The sequence below is a fragment of the Perca flavescens genome, chromosome 16, assembly GCF_004354835.1.
Source record: "Perca flavescens isolate YP-PL-M2 chromosome 16, PFLA_1.0, whole genome shotgun sequence".
In the NCBI taxonomy this organism is placed as follows: domain Eukaryota; kingdom Metazoa; phylum Chordata; class Actinopteri; order Perciformes; family Percidae; genus Perca; species Perca flavescens.
The window spans coordinates 6,839,195-6,854,292 of NC_041346.1; the positions used below are offsets into that span (position 1 = coordinate 6,839,195).

General features: G+C 42.5%; 1 protein-coding gene across 1 annotated transcript; it reads right to left on the reverse strand.

Moving 5' to 3' along the window:
* Positions 1 to 977: 977 nt before the first annotated feature.
* On the reverse strand, positions 978 to 13,458 carry kcnv2a (potassium channel, subfamily V, member 2a). The gene is made up of 10 exons (XM_028602128.1): positions 13,366 to 13,458; positions 10,855 to 11,035; positions 10,024 to 10,161; positions 7,828 to 8,006; positions 7,542 to 7,713; positions 5,883 to 6,074; positions 4,930 to 5,184; positions 4,701 to 4,817; positions 2,674 to 2,799; positions 978 to 1,873 (listed from the first exon to the last, which is right to left on the reverse strand). Exons 2-10 carry the CDS (start codon positions 10,990 to 10,992, stop codon positions 1,595 to 1,597), a joined length of 1,596 nt encoding a protein of 531 aa, XP_028457929.1. The 5' UTR covers positions 10,993 to 11,035; positions 13,366 to 13,458; the 3' UTR covers positions 978 to 1,594.
* Positions 13,459 to 15,098: the final 1,640 nt, after the last annotated feature.

Here is a 15,098-nt window from a genome sequence, read left to right on the forward strand (position 1 = left end):
AACTTCTCAGTCCCTTTCTGCTAAAGCCCAAAATTTCTAAGCCCCTTCACCCACAAGGGAGAATGAATGTGTGTGCATGAGCAGTGATCCACACACAGTTAGTTTTATACAGTTCTCAATATGAAAATCGGGGTAATTTAGTAGACAGTTTTTCTGCTTAGGGTGAAGATGTGTTAATATTTGGAGTTTTTATTTATTTGTTTAATATCTACAGAATTCTGCGTCCACAGATTCCGTATGGCCCTGGTAACCACTTCTGCACGCTCTCACTCACTCACTCACTCACACACACACACACACACAGGCTGCAGCTTTATGACGACATGATAAAGAGACATAGGTTTATTATAAGAGATGAAACGCACGAGGAAGATAAACCGTTCAAATATCCATCGTCCATATGTCAGGTCTTCAACTTATGATTTATTTCAGTCCCGTAGGCGTTTGCTCCTGAAACCTGGATTACTTGTGACATTTAGAGATTAATGGACGGATGGACTAGTGGATGGAGGAAGAGTAGAGGTCTGTGACGATGATGGCACGGACAGCTTTAGCATACAAGTACGGTATGTAGATTAAAGAGTGTAAGATAGCATTTTGGCAAATAAATTAAAAAAAGAAAGAAATGTACCAACATTAGGGTCGCAACTAACGATTATTTTCATAGTCGATTAATCTGTCGATTACGTTCTCGATGAATCGATTAGTTTGGTCTATACACAGAGTTTACCTAAAGCCCAAGATGACGTTCTCAAATGTCTTGTTTTGTCCACAACTCAAAGCTATTCAGTTAACTGTCACAGAGGAGAGAAGAAACTAGAACATATTCACATTTAAAGCTATAGTGCGTATTCTGTCGCCCCCATGAGGAATTCTAAGTAATGACAACAACACTGTCGGTGCATCCACATAATACAAGCCTTCCGTGATCGCGCTTCACCCCCCACCCCTCCTCAATACAGTTGCTAGTAGCCAAGGAGGACACGGAGGATTAAAAAAAACTCGAGTTTCTGCGCGCGAAAGTCGCCGGACGCCACAATCTTAACATCTGATTATCTATGATGAACATAGTCATACTGAGAAATCCAGAGAGAGTTGTGTGGAGCTGATGGTCTTAACTAGCTTTGTAGCAACTCATTTGGCTATGGCTTGAATGTAACGGACGTTCTTTGCAGCTCTAACCAACATTTGTCCCCCTCCCCTCCAACCTACTCCTAACCCAACCCACTGATTCGGAGGGTGTTTCCCTATGCAGTGCATGCTGGGATAGGCTTAACAGCAACGCACAGGTATGTAGGTTGGATGGATCCGATGGGTGAAAGGATGCATATTCAAATTTCTCTTCAGCAGAAATACAGTCCTGACCTTAGAGTTACATTTTTTTTTTATCTCAAAAGAGTCTTAACTGAGGTGTAGACAGTTAGAGATTTCTCAGCAGGTAACTGGTTCACACCGCCATGTCTGCTGCAGTCTAATTCTGCCACCGGGTTTAAATAGTCTTTGCGGAACGTGCCAGGTTCATTTCGCATCCCTTCCTGTCCCTCCTGCCTTTCCAGACACATCTTACTGTAGAACTGGAGATCTACGACCCGGCTCACTGCAGGCGGGATGTCCTCGGCCGAGCGGCGTCCTCGCAGCACTCGGCCCACTTCTTGGCCGCCCTCCTGGCGAAGTGCACCTTCCCGCGGGCCTTGGTGACGGCGGCGTACTCGTGGGACTTGAGCTTGGTGTAATAGTCGGAGAACTTGTTGTAGAGGATGGAGATGGGCATGCCGTTGAGGATGACGCCGAAGGAGATGCAGGCGAAGGCGAAGATGCGGCCCAGGTTGGTCTCGGGGAGCATGTCGCCGTAGCCCACGGTGGAAATACTCACCTGAAGGAGGAAAGACACACAGAGGAAACCAGAACATTCTAAATGTAAGGACCGGATGAGATGTTGAGGACGTGATCATTTCTCTCTATCAAATATAAATCCTATTCTGATTCAGTCAAAGGAAATGTATGTGTTACCACAGTTAGCGCTGACAGCAGTCATTCATCTCAAATATGTATGAATTAGATAACTCTAGTTATGATTTGATACTATAAATAAAATTGAATTGAATTAACCCCCAGCCAATAACAACACCTACGGACTGAGCCAGCCCCAGACTCCTTAAGTTAAAATCTCAGGTTCTTATTTTGATCACGCTTAAAGCCGGCAAGGACACCTTACCTCAAGCTACAGACCTAGCTAGCCAACATTAGAATCAGTCACATCCCATGTAATTCACCTGAACCAAATAGGTTTCACAAAGGGCCGATATTCATTTCACTAAGTTGCCACACTTATTCAGTCCAATATCTCAACGTTACCATTCTGAAACAGTCTGGACCTGCAACGGGTCGTCCCTCTTCCAAGGGTCTTGGGGTGGCCCAAGGCAGATAAAATAGTCCTGTAACATCATGGAACCATACAGCCTGACCTGTCCCCCGTTAGTTGCAGCGGTAAATCTCAATATTAACAGAAAGTAACCTCAAGGCAGAGAGTTCACATCGTAGCTACTTGTCTGTGTGTTTTCTAAACTGAGTATACTGACTGGCTGTATTTTGGAAAACCCCACTGGCTGAAGGGAACAGGTAGAAAACAGACAGAAAGCAGTTTAAAGTGTATTAACAGTTTGTTTGACTCACAGCAGCCCACCACCATGCGTGTGGGATGGAGGTGAAGTTGGTGTTGTAAACGTCATGCTCCACAGTGTACACCATGGCTGAAAACACGAAGATGCCCATGGCGATGAAGAGCAGTAAACAGCCCACCTGCACACACAAACACATTTTATTTTGTATAACTGTGAGGCGTAGGTTTTTCAGGCATTTAAACTCTTTCTTCATCGTTCCTCCTTTAAATTTCATCTTATTCTTAATTTGGTGCCTACTTGAACCAGAGACGGTTTAGAATCGAGAAGCCCCAACTCAAATTAGTTTCCTGTATCTGTGTCACATGGGTTTCTCTACGGCCACGCCTCTTTAGTAGACTAGCGGGACGTCCTGAGTGAATTGATTCCAATGAGAGAAGTGAACGTGAACACAGATTATGATCAATTCTTTTGACCCATAGTCACCAAATTAAATATTGGACCCACAAACCTCTCAACGTTCTGACAATAAAATGGCTTTTTAAACTTAATTAACTTGTCGAGATCTGTTTCTGTCTCAGGACTGAACTCTCGCGAGATCTGGCAACACAAATACGCCAACATCAACTAACGTTAGCAAACGCCCTAACAAAACTAATTTTCCTAAGGATAAATATGTCTTTTAGCTGTGTAAATACTAATGTTAGTGAAAAAAAGTATTAATAAATTATGCAAATATAACTTTTCTTCCATCCACAAGACGTTCACTACACTTTCAGACGAGGCCAGGAAGACAGGAAGCGTGTACCGTTTCTTTCATTGGCACAGCGTGTAGTTTATACGCACAATGTTCCACTTCCGGGATCGCTCCGGTGCCGCCCGATGTCCCTCTTTGATGTCACGCTTTCTTTGTGTTGTAATTTGAAACTCTGGTGGATTTGTGAGGACTATGGTTAACTGCTCCTCAGATCTCTGCAGGGTAAATCCAGACAGCTAGCTAGACTATCTGTCCAATCGGAGTTTTCTCTTGCACGACTAAAACAACTTTCAAACAAGTTCCTTCCCGAGGCATAGGCACCGTGGCTCCGTCCGGCACTAAGCACCACCCAAGACGATTGTAATTGGTTTAAAGAAATGCCAATAAACCACAGCACGTCTTTCTCCTATCCAGGAATGCTGTGTGAACTAGACATGGGCCGGTAAGAGATTCTGACGGTATGATAACCTTAGGAAAAAATATCACGGTTTCACGGTATTGCAATGACAGCTTTAAAATGTCTGGGTGAAAAAACGACAACTTTTTCCCCCATTGAACACAATGTATTTTATTTTAAAACACACTGCACACTGGCAGGCAGAGGGATTTCTAAACTGCACTTTCTGTCCTTGAAGACAAAAACAGCTCATATCACGGTAAGAACATAAGAACGGTATCACGGAAAATTGTAGTGTGTGATTTTTATATATCACGGTATACCTTCAAACCGGTAACCGGCCCATGCCTAATGTGGACTAGCCAGATCTTCCTCCGCTGCGCTGTGGAGGAAGGTCTGGCGATGCGAGACTACGCAGCGTGTAATGCGCAATCTTTAGGTATAGAAAATCTAAGTATGAAAAAACACGAGTAAAGTAATCCCTCTGTTCTCAGCTGTAGGTATAGCCAGATCTAGCGCCGTATTCGGGCCTTAAAAGTTAGGCCCGACAAGGCCTGAGCCTGACAACTACATTTTGATTGACAGCTTTTTAAAAGCCCGAACCCGTTTACCCGGCATTATTCAAATGTGCGCACACACACAGCTCCTATGCCTTGTCAAGAATGAGTCATTTTTACATTTTTTAACATCATTTATTCATGACTAACGTAGGCTATAGGCCACTTGGAAGTTGGAACAAAGAAAGGAAATAAGTCCTCCAGAGGCCAGCCTCCGCTTCACCTCCTCAGCATCCATTTTCACGCTAATCGGAACACACCACCTGACCGCTCATTTAACGCGCGACCCGGAGCGCAAGCCCGAGCCCAGTCCGAGCACGTGTAAAATGATAGAAATTAAGACCGGCAAAGATCTTCAGCTCTAGTCAGACCTGCTGGTAGCACTGTCTCAGTGTGAAGCCGAATGCTCTGAGGCCTGTCGAGTGACGAGCCAGCTTCAAGATCCTGAAGATTCGCATCAGACGCATGATCCTCAGGACCTGACCCACCTACAGAGAAGGCAAAAAAAAAAAAAAACAGAAGAAAAACCAATGGATATGGGCGAGACCAAATCAATCCAATCATCTGGTGCTAACCTCTCCCATCAGCCCCCCTTCTTACCTTCCCAACACGCGCCACGGCCTCGATGTCCCCCGAGTGCAGGTGCATGTCCTGGTCCTCGAAGCACTCCAGCACCATCTGCAGGTAGTGCGGCAGGATGGCCACCAGGTCGACGGTGTTGAGCATGCTGCGTCCAAAACACTTGAGGTCGGGGGTGGACACCAGGCGCAGCAGGTACTCCAGGGTGAAGAAGGTGATGCAGAACGTCTCCGCGTACTCGCCGTAGAATCGGCCGCTGAGCTGGCCCGACGCTGTCTGGAAGAAAAAAATAGGAATTCAAAAAAAAATGAAAAGTGGACTGCTGGATCAACTACTTGCTTTCTTGTACTGTTTATTTTCTTTAACATTTATGGTATGATTAGTGAGATTAGTGAGCACTGTTTTTGGAATGTCCAGATTTTAACTGGGACTTTCTATGACGCCTGTTTATGTTGTCTTCTTCTCTCTCTTTTCTTACACTTTTCTCTTTTGTTCTTTTCTTACACATTTGCTTTGGATTTCTTTGTTATATCAAATGCAAATGAATCTATGGATATAGCAGACGTTCTAAAAATAAAAATAAATCCTGCGTTTGCTTGCATTTAATGCCCTACTGCTCCGATTGCATTTGTGATGTGGAAATTCTAATACACTTATCTAAAATAAGGCTTCGGTCAACAAAGTCTTTTAAGAACTTATTCTTTGCGCAAAGAAGGTTCCGTTCATCAGGAGAGTCTGAGAGAAATGTAGCAGCATCCTTATGTAGTTCTTACAAGGCTGTATGAGGGCGAGAGGAGGGGTGAGATCTGGTCTAAACCAGTTCTGAAATTTGTGCTGAAGGCAGAAACTGTGAGAGACTCAAGCAATAACACTTCAAAACAAGTTTGTCAGATATGCAATTTTCTATCACACCCGCACACCTACACTCACACCCGCATCCCCACACCCACCCACACACACACACACACACACACCTTGTACTGCATCTCCTCCACGGTGTTGAGCGTCATGGCGACCAGCGAGACCAGCACGAACATGGAGGAGGCGACGCCCATCAGCTTAGCGGTGACCGAGGAGAACGGCTTCTCCATCAGGTTCCAGATCATCTTTCGGGCCGTCCCGAAGGCCAAGCCATCGAATAACACCTCGTTCTCCTCCATCTCCAGCTGGAAGACACGGGGGCAGAAATACATCCCAATCACACAATAGAAACAGGAGAAACATCATCGTTCATGGCAACAACAAAAATTACATTTTAAAAAGTGGACAACTATGGAAATGAAAGGATTGTTTGTTTTTTTTCTAAAATATGTAACTTTTATTTAGGATAAAACACAAAAACAAAACAGAATACTTAAGTGTAAAATGATACAGTAGTCTATGTAAAAAAAAAAAAAAAAAAAAAGTATGTATTTAAGCAATGAATGAGAGTTAAGGGTTTATGAAAAATTCTCATTTTAAATGAAGAGCGCAAAACAAACTACAACCAATTGAATTCATTGCTCGTAGGAAACTGTTGGGTCTTTGTAAATTATAGAGTGTGGTCTAGACCTACTCTATCGGTCAAGTGTCCTGAAATAACTACTGTTGTGATTTAACACTATAAATAAAACTGAATTGAATAGAAGCAAAAACTAAATGTCAAGGGCACAAAGGGGAAGAAGTTGGTACAACAAACTGCGTCAGAGTGGGACCTCTGTGACGGAAACATCTGTCTAAATCTGTGCCAAGAAAAAGCTTATTCTGTGCTCTCCATCTGTTAAGACGGGCGACGCGGAGCAGTGATTTATAATGTAGGTCAGCCAGCAGATTACTAACTTAATCAAGACATAAACATAAACTGCTGAACCACTGAGAAGGGGGTGACTTCTTGACACCCTATTTGCAGCATGTACTGTATAAAGATATAAAGCCTGGATGGGGAGAGTATAGGCTAATAATTAGTGTGTACAAAATAGTAATTCATTACATAGTTCAAGTTGCGCTTCTTTGGATTGTCTGTGGCAACTGGGACACTGATTTTATGTTTTTATTTTAAAAATGTAATTTTTCAATGACAGCACTACACTAATAATTTCCATTCACATTCATTGTTTTGGGGTGGAGGCAGGCCTCTCCAACCTGAATAAATAACACCAAAACTATATACATTGATAGGTAACACTAGTGTAAGTGACAAAAAAGGTTATTTTTATCTTTTAAATAAAACGTGATTAATGCAGGAGGATTTTACTTTGACTAGTATGATTTTCTGTGATGGTGTTCTACTTTAAGCCAGTGGTTCTCAACCTTTTCGAATCGCGACCCCCCCCACCCCCCATAATAATAAGGTTGGTGTTCGCGACCCCCCGGCAGACTGTTGGCCCTCCATTGCACATGGTTGGTCACCCTTGCTCTATTGTAGTTTCATATCTATGGTTTAGTATCATGATCACTGATAAAAAGCAGTCACTTATCACTATCTGATAATGTCACAAACAGCCATTCACCCAGAACACCACGTGGGTTTTTGCTGACAAATGTCGACACGTCAACAAATGGAACCAGGCTATCTTCTGCAAGTCTCCAGGGTACAGGTACGGGCTCCTCTACGTCCCCTTACAAAACAATGGGAACGCACACTGCCGACCCACCTCGGCTATCAGCTGCTTCTGTATTTTCAGCTGCTCGTTCAGCTCGTCCTGCCGCTCTTCAAAGGAGATGCGGCAGCAGCGTTGGCTGTTTTTGATTCTGACGCCCCAGTAGTTTATCTCCTCCAGGAAGCTGTGAGGACACAGCTCGTCTTTAATGCACAACACCCCAGTTCTGATGGAGAGGACAGAGATAGGAGGAATTATTTCAAGAAGTCATTATATAAAAAAAAGAAAAAAAGAGGGAATCTCATTTCTTCTTTCATTTTGCAAAGTATGTTTATGTAACCTGTAGAAGTTGAAGATGTTATGGAAGACTTTAGGGTCCCGGTCGAAGAAGAACTCGTTGCTCTGGACGGTGTAGTCGTCGCACAGATCCAACTTCCTCCTGTGGTCTGTGTACGTGGCCAACTGGCCGATCCTTGTCTTGGGGTACCTGGCAGCTAACCTGTAGGGCAAGTGGTACACCTGGGGAAGAGGAAAACAGAAGACAAGAAAGTTAAATATAGTATAAGGTAAACCAAAAAAATAAACCATTTTGAGAATGAACACACTAGGAGGCTTTTAAAATGTTCATCGATGTGTAAAGCATTTGAGACCAAGACAAATTTCTCTACGGGGACATTGAAGTATATGGAATTTGTATCCAGCATGGTGCACTGGGGGTCCGGGCCCGTCCACTAAGTCAACTGTGCCCCCCCTGGATCATAGACTGTATAAAATATGGACGTAGTCTCCCAGTCACCTAGAGGTTTCTGAAGAGCAAAAAAATGAAGCACAAAGTGGGCGGTCCCGGTGGTTTAGCTTAGCTATACAGACCAAAAATAGCTTTTTCGCACCAGGCTATAAACATTTAATTCTGCTGTAAAGTTGGGCATTTTAACAAGGGGTCTATGGTGATTGATTCCCTTTTGGAGCCAGCCTCAAGTGGCCACTCGATGAACTGCAGGTTTTCGGCACTTCTGCATCGGATTCACTTTTTGGCACTATTCAATTCAATTCAATTCAATTCAATTTTATTTATAGTATCAAATCATAACAAAAGTTATCTCGAGACACTTTACAGATAGAGTAGGTCTAGACCACACTCTATAAATTCCAAAAGCCCAACAATTACAGTAATTCCCTCAAGAGCAAGCATTAGCAGTGGCTATTGCGACAGTGGCAAGAAAAAACTCCCTTTTAGGAAGAAACCTCGGCAGACCCAGACTCTTGGTAGGCGGTGTCTGACGGGCCGGTTGGGGGCGTGATGAACAGTGGTGATAACAGTCACATTAGAAGTCACATTGACTTTGAAGGTTATCGTTGCCCCCCTGCCCTGGACCAGCCTGCCCTGGACCAGCCAGCGTCCCCGAACTAGCTAAATGTAATCAATATTACACACACACACACACACACACACACACACACACACACACACACACACACACACACACACACACACACACAGTGTTGCCAATGTGCCGACTATCTCGCTAGACTTTGCGACTTTTCAGAACCTTTTTTTGCTAATGGTGATGCCAGTCAGCTTCAGCAGCACACCCTGTCTCCCTCCATCTCCTCTCTCGCCGTGTGCATCACAGGCAGGAGTGAGTTACTACGGTAACGGTTTTGTCAGGGCTTACGTTTTGAGTGCATAAAAAGCGGCAAACCAAATGCCTGCCCACAGTTTTGTGTCTGCCGCCGGGTCTGTTCGTATCCATAGAATGTTTTGTATCGTGTGGAATAGCAGCTATAAAAGAAGAAATCAAAACTGCAGCTGTAACACACATTGCCAGCAGGTGGCACAAAAATAAAAAAAATGACAGGAGCTATTTCTTTCTTTGGCTGTGGGAGGCATATCTACATATCTACATCTGTACTGAACTGCTCCTCCTGGTGGAAATTCTAGATCCTGTTAAAGGCACGCAAGTGAGTTTGTGTGCGAGTTGCAATAAATGTAGTCTCGCTTTGCCAGACCTTCCTCCACAGCGTTGCGGAGGAGGGTCTGGCTAGTCCACACAACATTCCGGGATGGGAGAAGAACGTGCTCTGGCTTATTGGCATTTCGTTAAACCAATCACAATAGTCATGGCTGGCGCTAAGCACCAGACGGAGCCACGGTGCCTCTGCAAAATAGCCTCAGGAAGGAACTTGTTTTGGTGGAACGTGTGTACGTTTAAAAGTTGTTTTAGTCGTGCAACAGAAAACTCAGATTGGACAGATAGTCTAGCTAGCTGTCTGGATTTACCCTGCAGAGATCTGAGGAGCATTTAACCATAGTCCTCAGAAATCCACCGGAGTTTAGAACGCCAACACAAAGAAAGAGGAAGGTAAGGGACATCCGGCCCGAAATGAGTGAAATCCCGCGGAATTTCTGTCGGCACCGGAGCAATCTCGGAAGTGGAATGTCGTGGATACAGACTTCAATAAAAGGTGGTGTCAGTCTGGTTTTCAACATATGTAATTAAGCAGTATGTTCATGGTAGAAGTTGAGTCAAGTTACCGTTCCTCCAACGTTGATGTTGAGAGTAAAGTATTTGGTTGGAGAGAGCAGCAGGTGGGAAGGAGACACCGGGAGTCCATCTTCCTCCTCATCGATTTCATACTCAGCATAAATATCATAGATGTCTCTGCTCAGATCCTTCAATAATAACACAAAAAACATTATGTTGATGATGAATTGAGCATTTTTAAGGTGACCTATTATGCCAATTCAGGTTCATACTTGTATTTTGTGTTTCTACTAGAACACATGCTTTAATATTCAAAAAACACTTTTTCTTTTTTCCTAATACTGCCCATGGCTGCTGCACCTGTATCACCCTCTGTCTGAGATGCTCTGTTGGATCCCCCCTCCCTCCCCCCCAGTCTGCTCTGACTGATTGTCTCCTTAAATTAGTCTGTTAATCAGAAAATGTGAAGGTGAATTTGCTGCTTTTCTCAGTTTAATAGCATTGTGGATTGAATATATTTGGGTTATAAATGAAAAATCAAGCTCGGGCTCTGCAACATTAATCAATAATGAAAATTTTCATAAGTAGCAGTACTACAAATATTCTACTTTCTATATTCTTACTTTCTTTTCTTACTTACTGTGTTGACTTTGAAACAGAGTTTTATGTCAATAATAATAAAATAGTCTTGCATTTTGAACATTTTGCTCAGAGGATCTACCATGTCAATGTATTCAAGTTTAACTTGACAGAGGGACATAATCTCCCCCTCTCGGATCAGAAAACAAAATCCTGTCTAGTGAAGCGCAGAGGAATTTAGAGAAAGACTGGAACAAATGAAAAGAAACAACATCAAACTCTGAGTAAATAAAGTGTCTGACCTGCATGGAGTTCCATGGCTTGACAAAGGTGTTCATAAAGTCCAGATAGTCGGCCGGTTCCTGGACGGCTTCGGTCCAGCTGCCGATCTTGTAGCTGGGGAACAAACTCCTGCTTCGGGCCCTGAGGTGGGTCAGCATGGTCCGCGTATGGTATGCGTATATGAACCGAAAATCAATTAACCTGCAAATAGAGACATGCTGGCAGCTCTAACACCACCTAAATCTCAGCAACACACTGGAACAGCTGGAATCTTGCACATGTGCCTTGACCTTCATCTCTCTCTCTCTCTCTCTCTCACACACATCACACATCACACATCACACACACACACACGAGGTAGAAAGTGACTCTCGTCCTCTAATGCAGCTGACTGAGATGATCTGGGTGCTTAAAGTTTTAAATACCGTTATCCTCTTTTCATTTCATTCATCTCTTGATCTCTCTCTTTCTCTCCTCCCACTTAACTCCAACATATCATAACTTTACCAATCTGGTTACTTGGTTCCGGACTGGACAACATAGTTTTACAAGCAATGTTTAATATATTTTATTATTTTTTTTCCCTGCATCAGATCCCAGACAGGTCATGAAATAAAGGAACAATACTAAGAGTCTACAGCCATGGTAGTGAGTCTGCGAGGCTGTACTGGCAGAATGGGCCTTTGAGCTAAATGCTATGTTAGCATGCTATGTCAGCATGCTAACATGCTGATGCATAACAAGTAATGTTTATATGGTCCCTGTTTAGTTGAGTGTGTTAGCATTCCAACATTTGTGTTTTAAAAAAAAAGGAAAAAAAAAAAAAAAAAGCACATTTGTGCAACATAAATTGGTGAAATTGGGATTAGTCCACTTTCTCCTGAATATCTGCGTGTGCGCTCCCATTTTAGTTTTGGTTATTCAACGTTGGAACTTCTTTGGTGTAGTGCCACTAACAAATATTGGAAAGGTCCTAAAAGACATGTCCATGTAAGGTCCTATGTTGTAGACCATGCTGCTCTTTTATTATTATTTTCTACTTTAATGCATGATTATCTCATGCAGTATCTGTGATTGCGGTCATGTGTGTATTTTGTTTTAAATGTCCTTTATGTTCTAAAAACCTAATAAAATGTTGATTTAAAAAAAGAAATACACATACACTAATATAATACTATATTTAAAAAAAACAAAAAATTTAAATAATATTATAGAGGAAGACTGACGGCTCTAATATATATATATACACACATAAACACACATACACACATTTTGATACATACACACATGCATGCGCATACACATACATAAATGTACTGTAAAGAAACAGCTCTACGAGGATTGTAAACAGCAAGACAATGGGGAAATGCAGAAGTGCAAATGGTGCTGGAATATGTTATTAAAGGTCCCATGACATGGTGCTCTTTGGATGCTTTTATATAGACCTTAGTGGTCCCCTAATACTGTATCTGAAGTCTTTTATATTAGTGGTCCCCTTAGTGGTCCCCTTTAATACTGTATCCCCTGAAGTCTCTTTTATATAGACCTTAGTGGTCCCCTAATACTGTATCTGAAGTCTTTTATATAGACCTTAGTGGTCCCCTAATACTGTATCTGAAGTCTCTTTTATATAGACCTTAGTGGTCCCCTAATACTGTATCTGAAGTCTTTTATATAGACCTTAGTGGTCCCCTAATACTGTATCTGAAGTCTCTTTTATATAGACCTTAGTGGTCCCCTAATACTGTATCTGAAGTCTCTTTTATATAGACCTTAGTGGTCCCCTAATACTGTATCTGAAGTCTCTTTTATATAGACCTTAGTGGTCCCCTAATACTGTATCTGAAGTCTCTTATATAGACCTTAGTGGTCCCCTAATACTGTATCTGAAGTCTCTTTTATATAGACCTTAGTGGTCCCCTAATACTGTATCTGAAGTCTCTTTCCCAAAATTCAGTCTAGAGCTAGTCCCACAACGAGCTTTCCTTACTTACAGGATGTGCCATTTCTGTGTCTGTAGCTATTGAGAAGGAGAGGGGGGGGGGGGGGCAAGGTGCCACTTTGCTCATTTGAAAGCCATGATGTCTCTCTCTCTCTCATGGGTGGGCCAAATTCTCTGGGCGGGCAAAGCAGAGAAAGGGGAGGTAACCTTGCTCCTTACGACCTCATAAGGAGAAGATTCCAGATCGGCCCATCTGAGCTTTCATTTTCTCAAAGGCAGAGCAGGATACCCAGGGCTCGGTTTACACCTATCACCATTTCTAGCTACTGGGGGACCATAGACAGACTGGGGGAACGCATATTAATGTTAAAAAACCTCATAAAGTGACATTTTCATGCCATGGGACCTTTCATATAACAGGTTGCGGATATATTAGAGGTAGGTGTTATGGAGTTTACATGTTTAAATTATGTTTCTAACAGTATTAAATATATATATGATTCAGTGAATGGTGGCTGCTTTGCGTTAGAGGGTTATTGAACAGATCTTGATCCCGACACTAGTGAGGGCCTGTGTCCGTGGCATCTACCTTCAGGGGAGAAGCTGAACCAGGTTGGGTCCAGGGTGGGATGGGTCTGAAGAAGTGTAGGTCCTGCCTGTTTCCTGACTCTGGAGGGGTATAAGTCCTGAATGGAGGGCAGATAGGCGGATTATCAGTTTACGGTTAGGTAACTTCTGGCTTTGTTTGCGTATGTAAAACAATACTGGAAAGCCAGCAAGGCAATTCCCCGTGAAATGTATGCATTTTACATGTAACAGTTATTAAAGACTGGGGTATATTAAGCTTCATTTATTTTGGTTAAATTAGACATCAAGTGGTTCAATCTCGCTTTTATTGCTGATGTTATTTTTAAAATGTAGATGAGGCAGACTGCCGCAGTCCTTTCTATGTAACTTAGAGCCACAAATCTGACCTCTGTCTTAATCCAAGTGCGTGTTTGACGTATATGTCCCACTGATGATAACTCAAGTATTCAGATAAGTGGAGATTAATCCTTGCTGCAGTTAAACTGGGATAATGAACTGATGGAGCCCCGACTCGTTCCAAATAAAAACGACTTAACAGCTCTCCAACCGTCTCAACCCACTTCACAAACACTCCTCCTGTTCATCCTTCAGCTGACTGACCCGGCCATGACGAGTCAGGATGGGGGATTTTTTTTTTTTTTTAAGTTTGATACCCGACGTCTTCACGTCTTGCTCTACCCTGCTCTCTGAAACCGATCCTTGAGAAGCGGGGGTGCAGCTTGTTTGAATTAGTTGAATTTTTCCTCTTGACTCGTCCTTGCCAGTCTCTGATCCTCAGTCACGCTTCTTAACAACTTAAGACTACATATTGTAAAGAGTCTTGATTAAAAAGCAGATTTAGGTGCTATATAAACACTGGCTCATAACCCACATTCAGAAACCGTGCCTTTAAACGAGCAGTCAGGACTTTTGTGCAGTTGTGATGTCACAATTATATAATCAGTCAACATTTATGTAGCACTTCACAGCAACCAGCAGGCATCCAAAGGGCTTTACATTAAGAACCAAGAATAAAACATACAATAAAAACAAAGAAAACATCTATCTATCTAACCATATACAAAGTAGATCAAAGGAGATCCACATGGCACAACAGTAAAATATTTGCACATTGATGAGTCAATATTAATGATATAATCATGTACAGTGGCTGACAAAAGTCTTGTCACTTATCTAAGTTGTACAAACAACAAATAACTTGACTTATAGTTGATCAATTGGAATCACAAATGGCTTACATGAAAGGCAAATGCTTCTGGATTATGCTTATTATACCAACAAAGTCTTGTATCATTTGAGTTTTATCATTGAATTAGGACAGAAAGGTCAGATTTGGCTTGGACAAAAGTCTTGTCTTTAAAAGATTCAACCAATCACAGATTAGAGCTATACCGGTGACAAATACTGTAATTAACACATTCCCAGGTGTGTATAAAAAATAACTCCAGCACACCAGACCTTCATGTGAAGTGCAACCTGACCTCTCACAATATGCCAAAGATTCAACCACAGACCAAAGTGCTGATCAACAGCCTGAAGACCAAGTCTGCTGCTCAGGTGGCAGACATCTTCAATGTATCCAAACATCAAGTGGAAAGGATAAGAAAAAGATTTGAAGAAACTGGTGAAGTTCACGACAAGGCCAGGTCAGGCAAACCCCGTAAGACGTTTATTGCTTCGAAAGTCCAGGGCCAGCCCTTTTTCTGGGCTGGCCACCCGAAATCCCTGTATCAA

Bases quoted from the DNA above. Each gene is read 5' to 3' on its own strand.
- kcnv2a (XM_028602128.1), bottom strand. From the start codon at position 10,992: ATGCTGACCCACCTCAGGGCCCGAAGCAGGAGTTTGTTCCCCAGCTAC. The intron at 10,162-10,854 runs GTCAGACACTTT...TTATTATTGAAG, and splicing joins AGCCATGGAACTCCATGCAG to GATCTGAGCAGAGACATCTA. The intron at 1,874-2,673 runs GTGAGTCAAACA...TTCCTCCTTCAG, and splicing joins ACGCATGGTGGTGGGCTGCT to GTGAGTATTTCCACCGTGGG.